The 22,598-nt window shown below is 40.2% G+C and overlaps 1 protein-coding gene across 1 annotated transcript; it reads right to left on the bottom strand.

Moving 5' to 3' along the window:
• Nucleotides 1-14,439: 14,439 nt before the first annotated feature.
• Nucleotides 14,440-22,171, bottom strand: timm44 (translocase of inner mitochondrial membrane 44 homolog (yeast)). Its single transcript, XM_047588135.1, has 13 exons — nt 22,032-22,171; nt 21,436-21,540; nt 20,813-21,016; nt 20,636-20,716; nt 20,394-20,543; nt 20,077-20,213; nt 19,705-19,790; nt 18,595-18,687; nt 18,220-18,344; nt 17,549-17,599; nt 17,269-17,358; nt 16,670-16,780; nt 14,440-15,729 (listed from the first exon to the last, which is right to left on the bottom strand). Exons 1-13 carry the CDS (start codon nt 22,059-22,061, stop codon nt 15,610-15,612), a joined length of 1,383 nt encoding a protein of 460 aa, XP_047444091.1. The 5' UTR covers nt 22,062-22,171; the 3' UTR covers nt 14,440-15,609.
• Nucleotides 22,172-22,598: the final 427 nt, after the last annotated feature.

Raw genomic sequence — 22,598 nt, 5'->3', positions numbered from 1 at the left:
TCTTCGTCCTGCACTTCCAATTATAAATTTCCATGAGGGGGAACCAGTGGCATCTGTTCAATCTGTGCCACCTGCTACCATCCTTCCATCCTGCCACTGGTGTCCTCGGTAGGACGGGTCAGGGCTCAAGTGTAGTTGTAGGTGGGAAACAGGAGCAAGAAAGAGGCAGCAGACATGTCCAATATGTGCAGACGCCTTACTTAGATTTATTGTTGGTGTTCATCTGGCCCTCAGAGACCCACATCTGTAGATTACATTGATTTACTTAGATTTGCAAACATGCTCCCTTGAAATGTTTTGTTTTCCACAAAATAAGAGCTTATTTGATTTCATCATGTTCAGACCAGATTACACATTATTCCACTGCATTTTCTGCATCACTGTAATGAAATTTTACCGCCACTGGCTGAAGGGAGGAACCTGAAAACAATTCAGTTTGGAGTTCAAGGAACAAACAGAAACAAGCTGAGGATTAGGTAGTTTAGATATTCTCCATATGCATTTCCTCTGTGTAGAACCACCAGTTTCTGAGTGCAGGAAGGACACATTACTCAACAGTGTCACATATTCCCCACTGGTTCATCATATGATGGTGAGAATGTGTAGGCTGACACAGAGGAGCGTTCAAACCTTTGACAACCCAGCTGGACGCCCGTCTATTATCTCTGAGCTCATTTTAATTAAAGTCATTTTCTCTTGGAACAAAATGGCAGCTTCGCATTAGAGGCTGAAAATGTCTATGTATTTTAAAGTGTGTGTTCATTCTTTGTGGAGTGGCTGTGTGGGTGTGAGCCAGCACATTATGGACGGTGAGTGTGTCATTTTCCCAGGTGTGTTTGTTCAAAAGTGTGTGGATGTCTGTGTGAGTAGGAGGCTTTGATTGGAGCTGGAGAGCTTGTATCAGGCAAGCTGACTACAAGCTCGGCTTGTTAATCTCACAGGAAAGCGTATATACATTTGCAGTGTTGCACATTCACAGTGTTGCTGTATGCAAAGGAAAAAAAGTGTAACATTTTCTGTGTCTGTGAATGTGGCTGTGGGTCTCTGTGTGTGGGTGGAGGGGCAGGTGGCCATGACCAATCAATAAGCCTGATAATGAGATCTGAGGGGTGTCGTTATGGTGGCCCCTAGGGCGAGCAACGCTTCCTCTTCCGTAAAGAGCACCGCTGTCTCGTCGTCTCCAAACGAACAAGCACCGCATTAACCTTTGGAGACAACACAACACCGACCAGACACCACTGACTAATCTCCTCCCCTCCCCCCTCATGATCTGTTGTTCGCTTTCACAATTAAGCAAATTCTTATTGCTCTGTACGACACTCTTATCTCTCAAATGATCCAAAAATGCCAAAGTGCTGTAAAATACATAAAAAGTTGAGATTCCATTTGCATAATTTACCCATCAGTTGGAGTGTAAAATCCTTTTTGGTAGCTTTAACGTTAACAGTTACAGTGATGTCTTGAGTCATACTGAGTGGTGTAGGGTATTATTATGACTGACAGCAAAGGAAATTACTTTCTGAAAATATCCCACTATAAATCAGCTGTATTTTGGTTCTCTGTGTCACAATCCAAACATGATGCTTAATGGTTAGATGAAAAGGAGTCAGTATATATATGCACACATATATATAGCCTATACACACATGTATGTGATGTAGCTGAACAACAACAGCACAAGATCTAATAATCAAGCATCTTTGGGATGCACTGGAACAAGCCTGATCCACAGAGGTCCCTCCCCTCAACCCATAAGACCCAAAGACCCCCACTAACAACTTTCTGTTACAAGAAGCCACAGGACACCCTCAAAAGGCCCACATGCATTCTCTAAAGAGAATGTTTAAAGAATGTTTTGGAGGCACAAGATCTACACAATATTAGGAAGGCAGTCATAATGTTATGATACAATATGATCTACGTGTATGAGGGGAGTGTTCATGCCAAGCAGAAAAATGTTAGGCTTCTCTCTGCAGTCAACTGTCCCCCGTGGCAGTGTTCTCTCCCAAGCTCAGCACCAGTACATGGATTAACAAAGTAACATACAAACAAACCCAGTGGGCTCTGTTTTCAAAGTGAAAGTGGTAAAGTGAACAGGGTGTCTGAAAGTCATAAAAACCTCTGGGAATCAGAGTAGGTTTGTAGCCACTGACCTTCAGAGCCATGTCAGTTCCCATGTTGTTTGTTAGTTTATGTGGGCAGTTACTGTAGGGGTTCGGCTGATTTAATAGAGGAACCTGGCCAAAACAACAGTGGTGTGTTACATGTGCACGAGTCCCTTGAAGCTAGATATTTTACTGCTTTGTGCTCATCCATCATGATACATCAACCAAATGTACATACATGAAATTCAGAAAAGGTGCTTCACTGGCTGAAACCAATGCTGCATCAGCACATTTTCATCCCTACACACATGGACACATACTTCAAACAAGTGAAGGATTAGGCATTCAATTACATGTAGCTATGGATGTGGAATACCAAATGCTTCACCACATTCAGTATCATTGACAGAATGATTTAATTTTCTGTGCTAATTTGGTTTGCGGATATTTGCACATACTTAACTTTAAATCATCAAGGGTGAGCAGCTGGAAAAATGACTCCTCAAATGTGCGTGCACAGATGTGTGTGTCTTTGTGTGTCCTCTGCTGCTGGGGTTACTGAGCAGAGGCTACATTTCCCTGGTGGTTTCCTTCAAGCTCCAGGAGAGGTGATTGGTGGAAAGGGTTTAATCGTTCCCCTTCAGTCCTGGTTATGAAGCAACATTCATCATACAGCTTCACAACTTCACCCCGGATTGTCCCTGTGTCACCGCTGTGCAGGTCCACACTCCTTCTCGGAGTCAGATACACGCACACATGCACTGTATGCACACAGACCTCCATCTATCAGTCCCCAGCCAGCTCCTCCTCGCTGATCCACACTTCACGGTCCATTTGATAGTCTATTTTTGTTTAATTACTCTAAGTCCCTGACAAGGTAGGGCCAAGTCTTGAGCGTGTACGTGTATGACATGGCATATGTGATTTTATACACCATAAGCCTCAAGTTCCCTGACTACTATTTTATCCATTTTTGATATATCACAAATTTATCATCACACTTCTGTAGCACTTTTAGAAGTACAATTCAATTCAATTTTATTCATATAGGGTCAATAACAATACAAATTGTCTACAGACGATTTAAAATCCGGTCTGAAATCCGACCTGAAAATCCCAAAGCAAGAATGAAGATGACAGTGACAAGAAAAAAACTCCCTTGGTAACCTTGAGCAGAACCCAGCTCATGTGGAGGGACCCATCTACCTGAAGCAGAGACAGAAAAAGAGAGAAAACAGAGTAGCAGGAGGAATGAAATAAACATACATAAACATAACATCAAGCAATAACAGACTTGAATGTGCAAAATGTGTGGGTTGTATTCACAGCAACTGATGCTTAGCTTTAAGCAGAGGTGTGGGTCAATCTCTCTCTCAACCTTTCAGTCGTTCACCCCAGAATTACTCCAAGTGGCATTAACTAAAAATAATAATCATCAGAATTTGTGGCTGTACTTAAATAGCAGTACTCTCACAGACCTGTAAACATATATGAGTTATGTTGAATTCTCCTCTGAGGCTACTTTGCATATCAAGTATAGATCAGTAACTTGAGGCTGTCTAAAACTCCCAATTCACACATAAATGAGTTTTTAATGACACATTAGCTGAACCTCTGACCTTGGTTAAGAGCACTGTAAGGATTTATTTTCTGTCCCGCAGGAGAAGGCGGCACGGTTAAATGCACTGTCTTAGGTATTCATAGGAGCTTTAATTATGCATGAACGTCCAATAGTAGTAAACAATCCCTCTGTAGGGTGAGAAAACAAGTTCCCGGTAAAATACTTTTCAGCTGCTCGATGCAGCTCCAGGCTTTGGGACATTTATTACCCCCAAACTCAAAGCAAAAAAGATAGATGACTGTTTGATATCAGCTATGGAAATTAAGTGTAAAGCTGTAAATGTCTGATCACGCCAAAGAAGTAGACAGTGATTGGAGGAGTTTGTCAAAGAAGGCTGCCAAAATCATTTTGTACTGCTGCTCACGGTGTAATTTTCCCTCTCCCAGACAAGAGAGAGAGAGAGGACGAGAGAGGAGTTGAGAGGGAAGGGGAGCTGAATTAAATTAAAATGAGAGGACACTTGGTTCAGATAACACAGTCTGATGGAGCCAGTTGACTGATGATGCACTGTTTCAAATTTTCTCCACGCAATTAACATCGCCAGAGGATTAATTCAGGCTACATTTAAAGTGATTGATCATTTCTATGAATTAATGAAAGAAATAATAAACATATTAATAACAAATGAGCGATAAGCTTTGCTGGAATGGCAACAAGCCATGCTGCTGCAATGCATCACTTTCACATTTGTCATTCACATTTTTTATGCCATATGCTGGTCCAGTATAAACACCCACACACATGACTCTTTACAACACTTGCTTTAGTCTCTCATGGGGACTCCAGCATCAGTGTGAAACCTTTAACTGTTCACTTCTTCACTTCAAGGCCAATAAGTCAATAGCATCTCTCTACCAGTGATTAAATAGTAAAGGTCAGGGATCAGTCTCCTCTGATCCATTAGACAGCCTCAAGTCAAATCGTCATACATAGTTCCTCTAGTTTTAAAGAAGATATCAGCATTTGATCAGCTGAGTGATTGACTCACCAATTTGTTAAGCCCTTCTGCCAATCGGTCAGTGGACTCTTACCAACACGGTATTGGAGTGACAGATTCCCCAGCAACAGAGAGGACATCTAGACATTGGATTACATCTAAACATTTTTGATCACATTTGCAAGACTGCTTCAGCATCTCATCACTGTGAGTACTGCTCTCTATCCAGACTACATGAAACGGCAGCTTCACTCATCACCACGACATCACATCAACCCAATGAAAAAGCAATTACTGGACTGAGCTTGTAATGACAGCTAACTGATGACAAAGAAAATTTCCATATAATTACCATTCGCAGTGTTAAAATAATGGTGTTGCAGTGAACATTAACAAATGTATTCATATATTTTGTTCATAAGGTAATAATGGAATTGCCAAATTAATTCACTCATGGGTCCTTCACATCGTAAATCAATTACATGATTGCAGTTTTAAAGAAGTAAGTTTTACTTGAGATTATGTATACACTTATTTTTAACGTGGAGTTTGAGAAAATGTTCCAAGGAACTTGTCAAGTGTCTACCTCTGTGTGACTCATCTGCACATCTGCAGTGATTCGTGTCAGGATGGAACTCTGTCATTCACACGGGATGAGGGGAGCCTATACTTAGAGCTGAGGAAGTTTGGTTGTCACCCATTTCAATCAATCAATCAGTCAAACTTTATTTATACAGCACTTTTCATACATAAAAGATGCAACACAACAAAGTGCTTTACATAATAAAAATATTGTGCAGTAAGCGTCTCTGTAATGCCCTCAACACATTTCAAGAGAGTGAGATTTTTTTTTATCATGATATGCATACCATGGTTAAAATAGCAATAATATGTAAGGGGACAGGCAGAGAGTTTTTCTGTGCTCAGTACTTCTAATGTTCAACATTGTGTATCATGTTTGTTTAATCCATAGATTGTATATAAATATGGACAACACATCTCCACTTCAAACTGGTCAAACTAATGGCGGTATCCCAGGGATACAGATGGGACCATTTTGTGAATTCGGAGCCAGAGTCTGTGCAGCACTGTTGAACAGTGGAGTCACGTTATAGATGACCCAGCCACACTTCTACCAGAGTCTCTGGTGTTTGTGTTTAATTAAAACTGCAGTCTGCTCTAGATCTACTATTTGCAAAAAGCGAATATGCACCTATTTATTTATTTCTTTGTCCCAAGTCTCATCCACAAACAAGGAGAAGGTGGAGCTAATGCCCTGTAGTGCCGCCAGCCACCAGGGGGAACGCCACATGCTTTGGCTTCACTTTTGTCTATGGCTTAATCAATTCAAAATCCAAGATGCAAAAGCTATAGTTTGCTACAGTTTCTACAATGTTCACTATTTGCCTGACAATCTGATAATGGAGACCCATAATTACTTCTAAGTATGATGGAAGCATAGGTTGAACTAGTGTGGCATAGTTACAGAGCCACAGAGTCGTTGTGGAAGGAGGTCTGGGTGCATGGATGGGTTTACAGGCCCGCTTAATTCCTACTTTGGGGTGATACTGGGGATGCTGTAGTGGGTTGCATGCACAGGTATTTGTCAGGTTTTCATTTTATGTTAACTCATCCTCTTAGATTTCAAACATGAGATAGATTTCTTTCATCACACAGTAAGTAAGAAATCAAATAAAAGAGTTTCCCTTATGTCCAACTACTCTGTCAAAAATAAAAAAAATGTACTTAATAAGCATTGAAGTGTTTAACAAGTACATTTGTTTCTTTAAGACTTATTCAAACAGAGTTGGAGTGAAAGCTGTAAACATGTATAACTGAATTTATCATACTCCACATTAGCTCCAGTGTGAAATGAATCAGACAAAAACTATTAGCAGTGGTTTCGGCTGACGGTGATTCAGATTCAGAAACATTTCAGTGGCATGTGAAGTTCAGTTTCATTACACCAAATGGCAAACAGCGGGCATGTGAATGATCTGTTGCCTATGGGAGCACACCTAAACTTGTGTGAAGAGAAGCACTATTTCTCCACTGAGACTAAGAGGCCTACAAAACCAGACAATGTACTGGGGCCGAAAGAGGACTCATTAAAAATTCAGGATCGCCTTTGCTCTTTTCATCATTCACTAGAAAGCAGAGGAGCTTTGGATTTTGATATTTTTGTCTGGAATTTAATTTCCTCTCTTTACATATTTTATCAAAAATGCCCACCCCCACTTCCTTAATCTTCCCCCTCCTACCTTTTTCACTTCCTTTCCTGCTGTCTTCTCCTTGCTATCCATCATGTGATCTGACTTTAATATGCTTTACGAAGGAATATAAGCTATTCATCACACTGTGGTGAGGCCCAGGACATTGCCATGCTGCACATTTCATAGACCAGTAAGCCTCAGCAGTAGCATGGTCCAGCTGTATAGCTACTAATGCCTCTATTTATTCCGCCAGGGAGGACTGGTACAATCCGTCACTCCAGGCTGGACTACACTGTCTCTGTGGCACGCCTTTTATGGAGCCACTAGCTGCTCCTTAGTAAACATATCTCTCGTGACCTGATTGGCCTTATGATGGATGTGGATATTATTGATGCAGTTGGGATGAAGAGAGAAAGAATACCTGAGCAAGCTAGACAGAGAATGAAAAAGAGAACATAGAAATTAGATGACTGACACACGGTAGCCATGTTAATTTAGCTATTAGTGCGAGCTTAGTTTACTATTTACTACGTTGATTTAAAATCTAATTAATAGATGGATTACTTATAAAGTCTGTAAATTACATATATATATATATGCATAAAACTGTCTCTTAGCACCAAATGTTGTTGTGCCTGTGTGCAGTCTAGCAGATATGTTAGCATGGCTGTGGCACGAAGTCAAATCTTTTTCATTCTAAAACTCATAATAGGAAACTACTACTCAATGTTCAGTTTTTATTCAACCTCATCTCTATGTTAGCTTTTGGTCGTCTAATAAAACACAAAGTCGTCATACAGGCGTGACACACTGCGCCCAGATCTTAAAGTAGTATGAGCATTAACTAGCAAACAGGAGACCTCACAGAGTCCTTGCCAAGGGCAAAAGGTAGGGAGTGGAGGATCACTGGGAAATAGGAGACTGTTGGGACAGTGAAATCATGTTATCAAACACCATTCACGCATCGCTTTTAAACGACTGCAATTATTCTTTGAGGCATGATTAGCCTGTGGAGGTTTCTCATGAGGACATTGCGTTGGATTAACTATGTCAGCCTGACACTTGGCAGGGGAGTGCAGAGAAACACTGCCAACTGGGGAACGTACAAATTACTGCAAATGAACGTCTTCATTTTTGGAAGGTTCAGCAGGAAAATGATAAATCTTTTATCAATTAATAGTTTGATTCATTTTGAACTGTCAAAAAGAAGAGAGAGAGACTCATAAGAAAGAGCCTGGGGTTGATTAGCAATGCTGAACCTTGTCTTATTGCAGGTCATCAAAGTCCGAAATCCTCATATAAACGTTTAATAATCCTTAATGAGAAGACTCATGCTGTTTAATGATTGCTGATCATAGGTGGACATGAACGGACTCAAAATCACCCTAACATGTAATATCTTTCTTCAAATTAACTGACTTAAAAGTGCAGCCAGCTGAGCAATTTCCAGTGCACTATGTAATTCACTAGTGTATGATGTGTGTTTGACCTCTGGTCAGTTTACACTATTTGAACTCTAATTTTCCCCCATTTTATTTATTTTTTGCATGCCCTTACCTTTCCCCAATTTGTCATTTTCACGCTCCACCTTCTCCCTCCAGAAATAAATTGCCTTTCCTGTCAGTCTGATCCTGACCTTGCTAACCACTGATGATAGGATGGAACTCTTTATTCACAACCTCGTCTACCTGTCATGTTGATGGAGAGACAAGAGCAAACCAACCACAGTGACAATCAAGCACGCCCATATATAGAAACAGAGGGAGAAGTGAAAGAGAAATACACAGACACTTCGCTACGCCTTATGGATAAGTGTCCTGGACTGACCTCTGATTTCTCTGAGGACAGCCAGAAGATCCTCTTTAATGATGAGCAGTCTGTAATTTCCCTTATGCTAATGCAAAATCTTGACAAGCTTACATTCGTTTCTCCCGGCCTGCTGGCCCCCGTGACTGATAAGATATGGTAACAGTGTGGAAAATTAATCTAACCGGGCTTCCATCATCATTAGAGGTATTGATAGACTATGGAGAGCAGTGGGGGCATGCACACAGAAAGGGCAGTACCTGTAACCCACCCCAACTGTACTTTGGCCTCAGTGCTAATCTGATTTACTCCTATGGATTAGTCGTCACTGGAGGTGAGACAATCTGTCTCTGTGTCTGCCCACAGGCAGACACTTACACTATAAAGAGGCTATAAAGGAAAACACATATGAGTCATGGTACCCTTAGTACTAAAAATGAGTCATTTTATTAGGTTGAACTCATAACATACTTCATCTGTTCGCACCTCCACTTGTTGAGCTGTCCTGTGACAACACACACCTTAATTATGATGTACTGTACTCCAGCATTGCTCTTACAAGTCTAGGACACAGGTTCCACACTTTTCTCCAGACTGCCCTTTGTGCAGCATGCACTGGGACAAATGGCCATGTTTGGCTCTTCTCCAGACAACCTATGAACCCATGTGCGTGTGTTTACAGCTGTACCCACTCCTGGTCCATGGATATTTTCTGCAGAGGCTAATATGTGCATTAAAGCCACTAAATCTAACGACATATCAGACCTCTGAATGGGAACAATAAATACTGGGTGCAGAGAGGACAGAGACACTGGCTGATCAATAGAAACAGCATTTGTTTCCATTGTTTTCCCTCCTCTCAGCAGAATTGCCATTCTCATAAAGAATCTGCTCACTGCAATTAGAGCGGGCTTGCTGATGGTGTCTTGGGTGGACAGGGGATTCGATTTAGAAAAAGAGGTTTGGGGGCAGCGGGTGGTGGAGGGTGGATGGGTGATAATGGAATTGGAATAGTTAAAAACTGGCTAATGCATGAGATTCAAACGAATGGAAAAGTACAAAAAAATATTTTAAAAAAGAAGACTTCAACTGCTTTAGGAACCTAACTTTTAATTGGGAGTCAGTACCTTGCAGGGATAAAACTTGTCAGTCCGTTAACTGTACACTCTCCTATCTTGGTCATTACTAGGAAGCCAACATCCACATGTCAGCAACAGAAGATCGAAAGCACATAGCACTTACAGTTCACTGGGTAAACTTGCATAAAGGAGTTTATCTACTGATTGTATTGATTGTACAGAATTTAGTTTTAAATGCATGAATGGATAGAGGCCAGAAACCTAGAGTCACCTGAATGAATTTTGACTAACCTGCATTTATTTTCTTTTTAGTTTCAAGCCAAAGGGCTGATTGATTAATGATTGAATAAACAAGAAAGGGAAAGGGAAAGAAACTATATATATGTTGTTTTACCTTTACATTATATCTTAGATCTTTGTAGGATCTGTTCGGCATTCATTAATTTGATTTAAATTTATCTGAAAAGGAGACTGAATGAAAGTCATAGAAACAGGAACGATGGAAGAGCTTGTTCATGAAAAGAGCTGAAAAGAACTTGTGAGAAGTGTTTCATGACCTGTGCCCACGCCGCTGAGACAAACCTTAGTGAGCGTTTATCAGCAGCAGTGTATGCAGACTCGCAAAGCTGTGTCGGATACATTCATTCTATAAGGGCCATTATCCCACGTTTCTGCTGTAATGTTGGCTCAGGGAGTTCCAGCACGTCCCCTGGTCTCTGGACGTGCATATTTTGGAGAGACGGGGGCTGCTTAGAGCACTCACTGCCTATTACTGCTGAACAGGCCCACACACCCATCCATAAATTTACAGCCGGCTTTGCCGCTCATTTACAATGCCAAACCAGCGCTGTGTCTACCTGTCAGTCCTTTCAGCATTTCCCTTTCTGTTTTTCCACTGACCACACATCTCTACCATCTTCCCTCTCATTTTTATTAAAGGAAAAGTGATATTTTCATAACATGTTCTAAGTTGGCTCTCCTCTTCTCGTCTGATATCAGTGTTTGATCTCAGGAGACTGCAGAGATATATGAAAATGAGATAAGGACATATTGACCACTGATTTTCATAGTGGGGCAGCTTCTCAATATTAGAGCCCATGTCTATTAGAGTTGCAATAACAGGTCCAGTTTTATGAAAAGATGAGGAGGATAAACTTTAACAGATAAATGTAATTTTTAATGTGTGGCAATATCCCCAAACAAAAGCCTGAAAGACCTGTTATTGAACTGTCCTCACCCTGAAGAAGCTTTTTTTTTTTTTTGTCTTATTATAGCTGTGCAAAATATAAGAAAACAAAATGATCATAGAAACATTGTTATTAACAAATGTGTCGCATGGGACTCACACCAGATAGAGGACTGAGCAGCTAATTAATGATTGGTCTATTCATCAGAAAATCAACAGATTTCCTATGTTTGCTGCAATGGTATCTAGACGTGCAGGTTTTTTGTTTTTTGTTTTTCTTCAATGAAACATTTTTCCCTGATGCTCAATACAGAGAGAACCTTTGGAAACAGAGTTCCACTTTTGCGGATTTGAAAAATTACAGTTAAAAGAAAAATGATTTCAGTGTCAGTGTATCACTCAGACCTAAATAACAGTTTCTCAGTAACTACTGGCAGGCCTGTGTGGTAGAAAAAAATGTGGCAGAAAATGTGGTATCACTCATTTTAGCAATATGTCAAATTCAAAAAAGTATCTATAAAATGAAATAAGGATGATTAAGTCCAGGGAAAAGGATTTTCCTACAGTGCATCCAAGATGGCTATTTGGCCACATATTGACTTCAGAGCTAAGACTGTATAATTATGATAAAAAATAATATAAACAGAAATCATAAGAATTGTATTTTATTTTTTCTTTTGGCAAATTGAGTCTCATACTTACTGTCTGAGGTTATTGTGAACATTTTTCTTCAAAATCAACTGCTCTGGATCCTATTCTTGCAGTTGTGATTGCTAGTAAAAGAGCTTTTGTTTATCTAATAAAAAGAAAAGTAAAATGTGCTTCCAATATGGTATGAATGCTTGTTTGTCTTTTTCTAAGTTAGGCCTGTGGCAGACTGGCGATCTTTCCGAGTGGTTCCTGTAAATGAACCACTCTTTGTCATAAGTGGACACAGTTTCACAATAAGTCTATCTATTACACAGATCCTGCAGGTTCTTTTCCCAACAAGAGCTAATTTTACTATGAAAACAAAAGACGAATACTCAGTTATGCATATTTACTGTATTAAATAACAACAAAAGTGAAAAGCTAGTGTCCATTCAAGGATTTTAACAATGCGTACATTATTTGACAATGACAGAAGTCTCATCTGAACAAGTAGCGGGCGCAAACAGTGAGAAGATGGAAAAATGTGGCTGTGATTGAGTTACGTGCCCAGACAAGAACACATCTGGGCTGAAATCCTGTAATGGTTAGCAGGCGGTCTGGGTCTTGTGATTTTTTCTTCCAGTAATTAACACCCCGGGCACTCATTTTCACTTTCTTAACAAAGAGAAAGGATCCCACCTGCCCTGTGCCCAAACACAGTGCTCCAGCAGCTTCCTGACACACATCACTGTCCTGCGTAATCCCTCTCTCCCCGGGACACCCTCCTGACCTTTCCCCTTGGCTGCTGTCGTCCATACACATGAATGTGTGTGTGCCCTCCTTCCTCTGTGCCCATGAATTGACATGTCAGCAGTGTCCCCCTGCACTGCTGAATATGGGTCAGAGCAAGTACCCATACGTACACTATCACACCAACACACACTTGGTGACCTTCGTTTCAGCTTTTTCCAAAAGACTTACTGTGCGTTGTGCACATCACAGAGTTGTTGTGTTGGAGTTCAGATCAAGTAACGTCATGTTGCATTAAGCCCATCTGGAAACATCTGATGTATAAAGCTGTTGTTTTTTCTTTTCAGTGAGATGTACCATCGCCTGCCTCTATACTTCTGCTTGAACTTGAGAAGCTCACAAGCAGAAAATAAACTGTATAGTTTAGCCTCAACAGTAAATCTTAATAAAGTAGATAATTAGATGGAAGGAGGACTAGAGAAAATGCTGGTTAAATCACCCTAAAGGGATAAGGGTGTCAGGGGAGCTCAAGGACAACATACATAATGGGCCATCAGACAGATGACAGAGAGGAAAGAAAATGGGGTGGATGGTGAATAAAAGGATGGCTGACAGATAAGGGACACCTGACACGTGTTCAGAAACTCGTGACATAAAGATAAATGTGATCACCACAGAATAATACAATCTTAACCAGAAGCGTGGGCAACGTGAATGCCACAATCAGTAAAATGGCATCACTCTGAAGGCTTTTGTATTATTTCTTCTTTCATTAGTGTTGTTCATTGTTATTTAATCTTAAACGTTAATGTATTTAATAGATAATCATCATGTTTTTTGTAAGCTGCCTTTTTCTTGTACCGCTGTCACTCAGTTTGTAAGTCCAGCTGCAGCTGCCAACCTGGATCCCGGGCCATGGCGGGATGTCAGCACTCACTCATCAAGTGAGAGAGTGCATGTGACACTTCTGTCCTACTTCCTTGACTTCCTTTGACCTAGCATCACTTCGGTGTGTGTGTGTGTGTTTCTGGGTAAGAAAATACCCACGGGAGAGCAGCCCCGGGTTGACCAGATGCAAGGCTGCTACCTTACGTGCTCCTTAGTGACTTTGTCGTGTTTGAGACGGACCATGGGTACAAATGTATATGAATCCTTTCTTTTTACACATTAAATGTTTTTTCATGCCTAGTTTTATCCATATGATTGAGGCCCAATGTCTTCTTAATTGTTCGTTTAAATCTCAGAATAATTTTACAGAGAACAGTCTCTCTTTTTTTTAGATCAGTTTGTTTTCTTACATTATTGGAGTCTGTTTACAGAGACTTAAAATGTATTTTCTGCAAGACTACAAACAGCTCAAAATATATTTAACTGGTTCTCATGTCGAAGCATACTCGTGTGCAACCTTCTCTTAGCAGAAGTAGACAAGAAATCATTCAAACAAGGATGAATTGATTTTGTTTTTGACACAGCAAGCTAATTATCACACTGCTTGAGAGCTATTCGGTCAATCAGAAGGCAAACCAGCACAAACACACCAATGGGCGTCTCTGACAGGAACCGCAATCTGTGGCTAGGATTTCTCCAGGGTGCCTCCTCTTAACGCTCGTGTGGTGAGTCCTGTGTGTGCATGAAGCTGCGGTGGTGCATCCTGAGCGATGAGCACTACAATAGGGAGCTGCAAGCTCAGCACACCTCAGCAACAGTCAGGATCCATCATCAGGACAGCGGTGGGATGGTGGACCTGGTGGTCTGCGCGTGCAGACAGACATCCAGAACACATGCCGGCATGAACAACATGCAAGCTTGTTTATAAGCCACCTGCTACTTTCTTACCCAGGGCTGCTGTAATCAATCCTGCTCTGTGCCCAGACCCCTCCAAATTCATGCAAACCTGCTCAGCGTCACACCATCCGAGACTGCTGCCGCACATGATGAACAGCTACCCTGGTGTGATCACACCCTGTACCCAGGACAAATACTAAGTGAAAGGACAAGGGCCTAACAAAGACCAGCCTCATGTGGAAACTAACCCAGGGTAACAGGAATTGCAGGAAATTTAAAATGTATTTTTGAAGATGAAAAAGACGAAACGGATAACTAAAACAGCTATTACACCGATTGCAATTCAGCAATTTAATTGAGGCAAATTAGACAATAAAAATAATCTGAATACAGAGAAGGAAAACGTACCTATGATTTCATGTTGGCTTGCAAAAAAGGCATCAGCCTAATAGCATAATTCCCCAAGTAACTTTTGACTATCAATAAAAATTCCAATGTGCTTGCTAAAAATTGTGTTTTTCTTGTTTTCCAAAAATGTTCAACTATGATTTATGCTATTAGGCTAATGATATGCAGTAAATGAGGATCTTTATAACTGTTATGTCAAAATCATGGCACAGCCAAGAAAACAGTCGTGTTCAGGCTGGGATATTTTGCGTGTGAACCTGACCAAACCACTTCACTAAAGGAAGAGGAAATTCTCTCAAAACAAATGAGTGCTCTAGTTCTTCTCTGGAAATCTAATAGCAAAGATGACTCCGAAGGAGCATTTTTCCCAAAGGAAATACTATGGCCACTGAAATCCCATTTGAGGATTTAATTTAAAAAAATAATTAGCAACTGCCCTAGGTGTGATCACATGACATAAACTAAAGGAAAGCTTAACCATTTGTAGGGCAGAAGGTAAAAAAGTTTGATAGATTGTTTTGTCGGTTCATGTGAAAACAGTGTTCATCATTTATTTTTCATAATAAATATAGACTTTCTCACAGTTTAACAATTACATTAAACAATTATCATACACGCAAGGATTGTGATCCTTGATGAAACGATGGGGAAGCACTGATTGGCACCAACACCAACCACCACCAAAATAAAAACGCTATCAAGGACTGATTAGAGGAAGGTGGCAGCTCAGGATTTCAGTTACAAAACTATCTCTGCATCTTTCTTCTATTCATTATGAAACTGTTGAATTATGATATTAAGTCTACAAAGGCGGCGTTGCACCAAACTGATTCAGAATTGCCGAGCAGGCACTGCAGAAAGTACTTGGGTTAATTTTGTTGGTAGTTTACTGCCTTCTAGTGTGAATCAAAGGAATAGCCGGGGATAAGAAAGAGTGAGTCCAAAGTGTAGGTAAAAAGAGACTGTAAAGCACCTAGTGTTCAGCAACAGCAATGTTTCTCTACAAAAACATTTGGAGTCCTCTGCAGCCTGTTCAGGTAAAGTATGTTCTCCCCCTGGGAGAGTGTGTTTTGTGTGTATCAAAGAGTCTCAGAGGATCTGTTCGGTGCTAGAGGCGGAGATGTCAAGCAGTCTCCAGGCAGCGTACGGGTTGAGCTCCTCCTGGTCTCGACATAGAGCCCACACATACATCATCCTGAGCACTTTATCCTGGAAGAAGAACAACAACCATAAATTAGACATTTGTAATTGAATTTAAGATTTACAAACCTTTATTCTGTGCTAATGTTAGCCTGATCTACGCTACATTGAGTGACATTGTCCTATAGTTCCAGTATGAACCTTTGTTTTATCATTCATTCCATCAATGCAGCAGTGCACGCAGTGTCCCTGCCTCAGGCCACAAAACAGAAACAGGCAAGACAAATCTAAATGTTTGCAACCAATGACAAAAGCTCAGCACCTCAGCTGTACAAATTAAGCTAAAATTGTATCTTTAAAAAACAGATTCCTGGCTAAAACTCATCTACTTTGCATTTCAGAATCTAAGCAAATGTAATTTAGTGATCTGGAATGAAAATAAATAAATAAAAACAGAATGAACTGAATTTCTGTATATAGAACTCAATGGTTTTTAAATAAACGGTTTACTCAGTTGTGCTAAGTTAATACCAGATGTCAGCATGTTTGAAAAGGAAAGGACAAAAGATTTTAAGGCAATGTAGTGATAGATGGAGGGAAAAAGGTCCATGAAGAACAGAGTGCACCAGTTTGTGTGCCTCACTTTTTTTTTTAAACCCAGAAATTAGGATTAAGATGATAAAATCCAGAAGAACAGTACATTAACAATGAATCATCTGGCACTAGTCTTATACTGGGCAGGTGCAAACTGCCCAGTACCCATGAAGCTTTCTTGGTCTAAACAAGTGAAATCCTTTAACATGTCTCTATGGTCTCATTTCACCTCTTAATGACTCATTTATGAGAAATTGTCACACATTTGGGATTTTGTTACCAGCTAAAGCTGTGTATTACTAGAATAACATTATACAACATAATCTGATATCTTAACTTTGATCATATGTCAGAACTAACACATCTGTAACTAAGGTGTGTATGTACTGTTTGTATTTTCCTGTGTCTAACTTACGGGGTCTCCTTCCACCACATCTCCTTTGGTGTTTCGGATCACCATGACCTGCTGAGCTTGGAAGGTGATAATCAACACGGGACCCTGGTCCATCATCTTTCCCATGGCAAGCTGAAGGAGAAGAAACACAAAACCTTTACTGAAGCAATAAATTAGATTTTTAGACATTTTAGACATTTTTAGTCATATAGAAGCTCAATACATCTCAAACAATCATTTAAAACCACAAGCTGTGGTTCATGGAAAACAAAATAGGTGACCTAAACTTAACATAACAACAGCAAAACAACAGGGAGTTTTAACACACATTAAAAATACACTTAAAATGAGATGACAGCAGATTTCAAAGCCACGTTGGAGTATATCCACTAGTGTCCTTGAGCGAGGCCCCCAGGCCCTCAACTTGGTGCCCACAGTTCCAAGTGGATGGATTAAATGCACAGAACAAAATGTATATTTACTTGGCCAATAAAGCTGACTTAAGTTTACAACTGGTTGTAAACTGGTGAAATATTAGGACTTCAAACCTGACTCCAGAGGGCCAACAATCTGAGCCTGAAAGTTAATACGGATAAGAGAGAACGTTTTCAGTGACTTACATCAATATTGTCAATGTCCAGGATCTTGGAGTGGAACTGAAGTCCCATGGCCTTGGCTTGCTGTATGGGATGTGCCAGCTGGCTGTATGTCTGCAAACCAGTGAAGGACAAAAAGAAGACAACATTATGACTCCACAGATAATAAAGAAGGACTGCAGACAACATCAAGCAACTGTCAATCAAGGTAGTACAGCTATGGGCCAGTTAAAGCATCTACGCATGTCACTGTTAAACCAAGTAAATGGTGTTGTTCTATCAGTATTTAGAGAAAAGGCCTTACCGCTTCATAACACCAGTCCTTCAGTACCTCCAGCTCCCCTCTAATCATTGCCTGTTTGAAACCAGAACAAACACTTAAAAAGGAAACTTCCAGGCTACATTTATAATAACACACAGTACAACTCAACGTGTTATACATTTTAATTCAAGTAAGAATGTTTTGACTTATACTACCATTATTACACCGAGTGGACATAACATTATGACCACCTTCCTAATATTGTGTAGGTCTCCCTTGTGTCTCCAAAATGGTTGTGACTCAGTTAGTGGGGGACTTTGGGTTCTCTGAGTTGAGGGGAGGGGCCTCTGTGGATCATCTCACAGATACTTGATCAGTTTGGGACCTAATGAATTTGGAGCCCAGATCAACACCCTGTGCTGTTTTTCTGTTTTCATTTCCATGAGGTGGGGGTGCCTGCTGTGGTCTAGGCGGGGGATACATGTCTAAGTACCATCAACATGAATGCCAGGTCCAAACGTTTTCCAGCAGAACATTAAATTGTCACTGGCCATAATGTGGTGGCTAATTAGTGTGTAAGTGGCCGCTCTCTTTTTCAGTGTTGTCACAAAGTAATAATTTTAATTACATCCATTAAGATTCTGTGTTGTACAATTTTTTTTTGCTCGAGTCATTTCAGATGTTGGTAAGACTGTTACTGAGCAGTTACAAACCTCCAGTATATTGGGGATGATATCTCGTTCACACTGCTTAAGAAAGGAATCTTTGTCGAACGAAGGATCCGCCTTCAGAATCTCTGTTAATACTTCGGACATCTCCGTCTTTGAAAACAGCCCACCTGTACACACATGTATAGGCGACACACACGCAGTACATTTTAAACACACACACAAAGCTAGTTTTAGAGGGTTCAAATAACACTCATTTTGTCAGGACATGAAATTATATCATCGTCTCTGAAAAACTTAGCTAAATACAAAACTAAAAATGAAAAGTGACTCCATTTAAAAAAAAAAAAAAAAAAAGAAGAAATTCTGACAGTTGTATCTTATGTGTTATAGTTTATTCTCACACTAGAGTTCTCTCACCTATAAGGTCAGTCATCTTATCAGTGACAGCCCGGGATGCTCTGATGAAGGCATTGTCGCTCTCATCGTACTTCATCTTCATCTCAAAGAACCCTGGAGCACACATGAAAATGAGAGTATGTCAAATCAAAATGTTAGTTGAAACCTGAAGCCAAACTCGAGTATTATCTTTTTCAAGACCTGCCATTGAAGTTGTGTATTTCCTGGAACTCCCTAAGGGATCTTTTCAAATTCACAACTTCAATTGTGTGGTTGTTTTATGCTTTAAATGACAAAGCCACAGATGATCAGAGAATGACACCATATACTAATATAACTGGACCTAATGAAGGCATTATCTTGCTGAGTTAAACAGGCCATCTGCTGTAGAGAAGACCTGAAAGTAGATGTATTGGTCCCCAATACCTAAAGCATTTAAAAATGCTGATACTACAAGACCAGACATAGAACTCTACCAGCTTCAAATCTGCTGACTTTGCACAGTGTCTGAACTGCAATGCAGGTAACTTTTCACCTGTCAAAACATTATTAATCATCAACATATAGACTATTATGCAGAATATCAACTAACTTAGTTATGCGCATTTATAAAGCTCCACTTTACAGAGTCTCTATATGAGCCCAAAGCAGCACTTTACTGCCCAACTTTCTTACTTGTGGAACCTAGCAGCGTCTTCAGTAGTGTTAGAGTACTTGTTTTCTTTTCTTGACATTCATTCTGCATATACAGGATCTGGATAGGTGTATGTGTTTTCAATTAGTTGTTTTCTTAGTAGGGTTTGAGCAAAACTCAAATAGTGGAACCTCATTCAACTTTCCTACACCTGAGAGTCAGGTATACCATCCAGGCCCAGGTACAATGTGAGACAATGTAAAGTACACAAGCTGGTTTACTTTGATTCAGGATTAACCTACCAGAGCCCTGTAAAACTCCCAACAATCATCACTTAACTGGTTATTCAATCAGTTCATAGCTTTCCAAGTTCCATATTTAAAACGTGACTCTGTGCTAGCTGACCTGGCCTCTGTATTATTTAGAAAAGAGGGTAGACTGCTGTGTAAGTAGCAGAAAAAAACAAGAGGATGGTTTACACATATGTTATTCCTTACTGTTAAAGACCACATTGTTGTCTTTGAAGTCTTTCCACTGCTGGTACCATTTTGAGTCTTTGTGGAGCACCACGCCCATAGCTTCCCTGAGGAACATATAAAGAGAAGCGGTTATTTTTGCAACAATCAAGCTGAGCATCACATTTAACCAGAGGAGCTCAGAAAGGAAATAATGACACCACAGCAAGAACAATAACCGTAATGTAAACGCAACAATCCCAAACATGAGCTATTCTCAGCTTGCATAGTTTCTTACTGTATATTACTGTATTAACACTGACAGTGTGAGGTCAAATATGTCATTCTAATTATGTCTGAACCAGAGGGGATTTCCCTTCTCGGAATCAGGGCAAACAGAGGGCACTCACGTACTCATTTGCTTCAAAGACCTTGCTGTCATCCCCTGCCCCCTTGGAGGAGAATTCACTCCTCTTACGGAGCCTGGCAGGAGGCCGATAAGGTCCACTGTCACCCAAGTCACCAATTTCTTTCTTCACACTCTCCATACCCTAAAAACAGCACAATTGAACAAGCAAAAAAACAAAAACAAACAAGAAATGTTCAGGTTTGTTATTTGACATCCCCAACCTGTCATTTTTGTGACAGTTACAGAATATAACATTATTACTTTGTCTAGCAGAGATTTGTTTAGCTTTTAAAAAATGAAGAAACCCCCAGTGACTGCATACCTGAGAGATTGCTTTGAATGCACCGGTCTTGCCCAACTTCTCTCCACTCTTAGAGACACTCTCTGCAGAGGTCTTGGCTGTTTTGGCTGCTTCCTCCATTCCCTCTTTGATTTTCTTCCCAATTTCTGTACGACTGACCTCTTCAAGCCCCTGTGCATACACAGAGACAAACATATATATTTTAAGAATGAATGCAGAGTGAACAGCACTCCCACAATACAACAAGTCAATATCACATTTACCTCCTTAACCGTCTCAGAAATGTTTCCAAACTTCTTCCTCAGAACCTCTGACGTCTTCGCCGTTTCAGACTCTATAGTTTTCTGGAACAGAGGGAAAAAAAACATTAGAGCATTCGGACTTGAGACTAAGTTTGCCTAATAACATGTATACAACAGCTTGTACAGCCAGATACTTACATATTTCCTCCGAGCTTGTTTCAGAGCATCTGACTCTTCGAGTTTTTTGGCCTCTTCCCTGAACTTCTTGATGTTTTCTTTCATTTCCTTATTCTTGTTTAGCTCTTGCTGTATGTTGTCCAAAAACTCCCCCAAGAAACCTTTCCTGCCACCGCCCCGCTGCCCTGACAAGTACCGTACATGAAGAAGTGGCGACTGAGACACCTTGATGAAATGAAATAAAAATGCCACGTTAGGATGAATTCAACTAAAGCACGTCTTGATCACTTCTAACAACCCCTTTAAAAGGATTATGTTAATAGTATTACTTATAAACTCCAAACTACCATTATATAAATCTAGAATACAATTATTTTAAGACTTCTTTAGAGGTAACTACATAAACTGCAAATGTAAACTCATAGAATAAAGTCTATGTTGCATATTTATTGTCAAGTGTTTTTTCATTTCTTTTCTTGGTAAAAATAAATCAAATAGAGGTGGATCATTTCAGGGGGGTGAGTTGATAATCTCCCTTAACACACTTCTCCATACAAGGCGGGCACAGACACATAACACGCATAATACAGTATCAAAATATGCAGTGTTGCATCAGTAACATATCTTATATCAGGTGCTGATACCTGTGGAGAGACTGTGAGTGGCCCACGTATCCTGTAGACATTGGGTCTGTTGGGAATCAGCAGGTAATGGGAAGGGAACGCCACCAAACCTCTTCTTACACATATCTGTTGACAGACAGACACAACAACTCAAACTTGACTATTTGGGTAATGACAGTCATGACAAAGACAAATTTCTGAATTGAATGTGACAATGGTAATTGCTGCAGTCTTGTTAGTGTTACATGAAACTCTGTCTCAAATTTATGAGCACGGCATGTCACAGGTGAAAACGATACCTCCATATAAAGGGGTTATATCACCAAAATATATTGTTAAAATAAAAAAAAATGACATATGAGTACTACTTTTTTTAAAAACTCGGGAGTCCCGAGGTTGTCCTGAAGGTAACGATCTAAACGCCGGCTCTGTGTCTTCACATTCATGGAGCTAACTTAGCTAGCTAACGCTAAATTCAGCGTATCAATTAGATACATTTCTGGAACTTACTGCCAGCGACCTATCTGACTGTTTAAGACAAGTCGTTTAAGTTCACCTCTTGTTATTTCATGGTGTTTAAATATTTATATTTTGAGAAAATAGTCCCAAGCACTCACCTGATAACACTGACACAAGGGGGTCGCCATCTTGGATGTCGTGCTTGTGACCTTCTTCCGGTGATGACCTTCCACGTCAATGAGGGGGAGGGTCCTCTGAGAGCTGCTGGATGGCGCCTTTTACTCATATGGCTACTTGTTCGCATCTCCTTCTGTGTTCGCATCTCCTTCTCTGAGAGGATGTGTTGTGTGGACGAATGAGTGCTACATAAAGTGAAAAACTTTACTTATTGTAAATACTGTTGTGTAATACTTAAATGTAGCACTACTGCAATTTGTCAAACGTGAACACTGTAATTGCGTGTGTGCTGGAGTAATTATTTGTTATGCAACATTGATAGATGGGTGGATCTTGGCTCCAATGACCAGAAAATAAAGTTTTGTTGTGAATTAAATTGAAGGTGTTTTGTACTAAACTTACAGGCAACAAGCAGCGTCATCAGTAGTGTTATAGTACTTGTTTTCTTTTCTTGCATATACAAGATCTGGATAGGTGTATGTGTTTTCAATTAGTTGTGACCTTGTTTTCTTGGTAGGTTTGAGCAAAACATGACTGTCAGTCTTTAG

The sequence above is a fragment of the Mugil cephalus genome, chromosome 6 (assembly GCF_022458985.1).
Source record: "Mugil cephalus isolate CIBA_MC_2020 chromosome 6, CIBA_Mcephalus_1.1, whole genome shotgun sequence".
NCBI classification, from domain to species: Eukaryota; Metazoa; Chordata; class Actinopteri; order Mugiliformes; family Mugilidae; genus Mugil; species Mugil cephalus.
This window is presented reverse-complemented; position numbering and strand designations above follow the sequence as displayed.

What these genes read in the sequence shown, in the direction of transcription:
- timm44 (XM_047588135.1), bottom strand. Translation starts at nt 22,061, where the DNA reads ATGGCGACCCCCTTGTGTCAGTGTTATCAG. An exon ending in TTTCTGAGACGGTTAAGGAG is followed by an intron (nt 20,544 to 20,635) that starts GTAAATGTGATA and finishes GTGTATGCACAG; the next exon opens with GGGCTTGAAGAGGTCAGTCG. An exon ending in AAGGTCTTTGAAGCAAATGA is followed by an intron (nt 19,791 to 20,076) that starts GTACGTGAGTGC and finishes TATGTTCCTCAG; the next exon opens with GGAAGCTATGGGCGTGGTGC.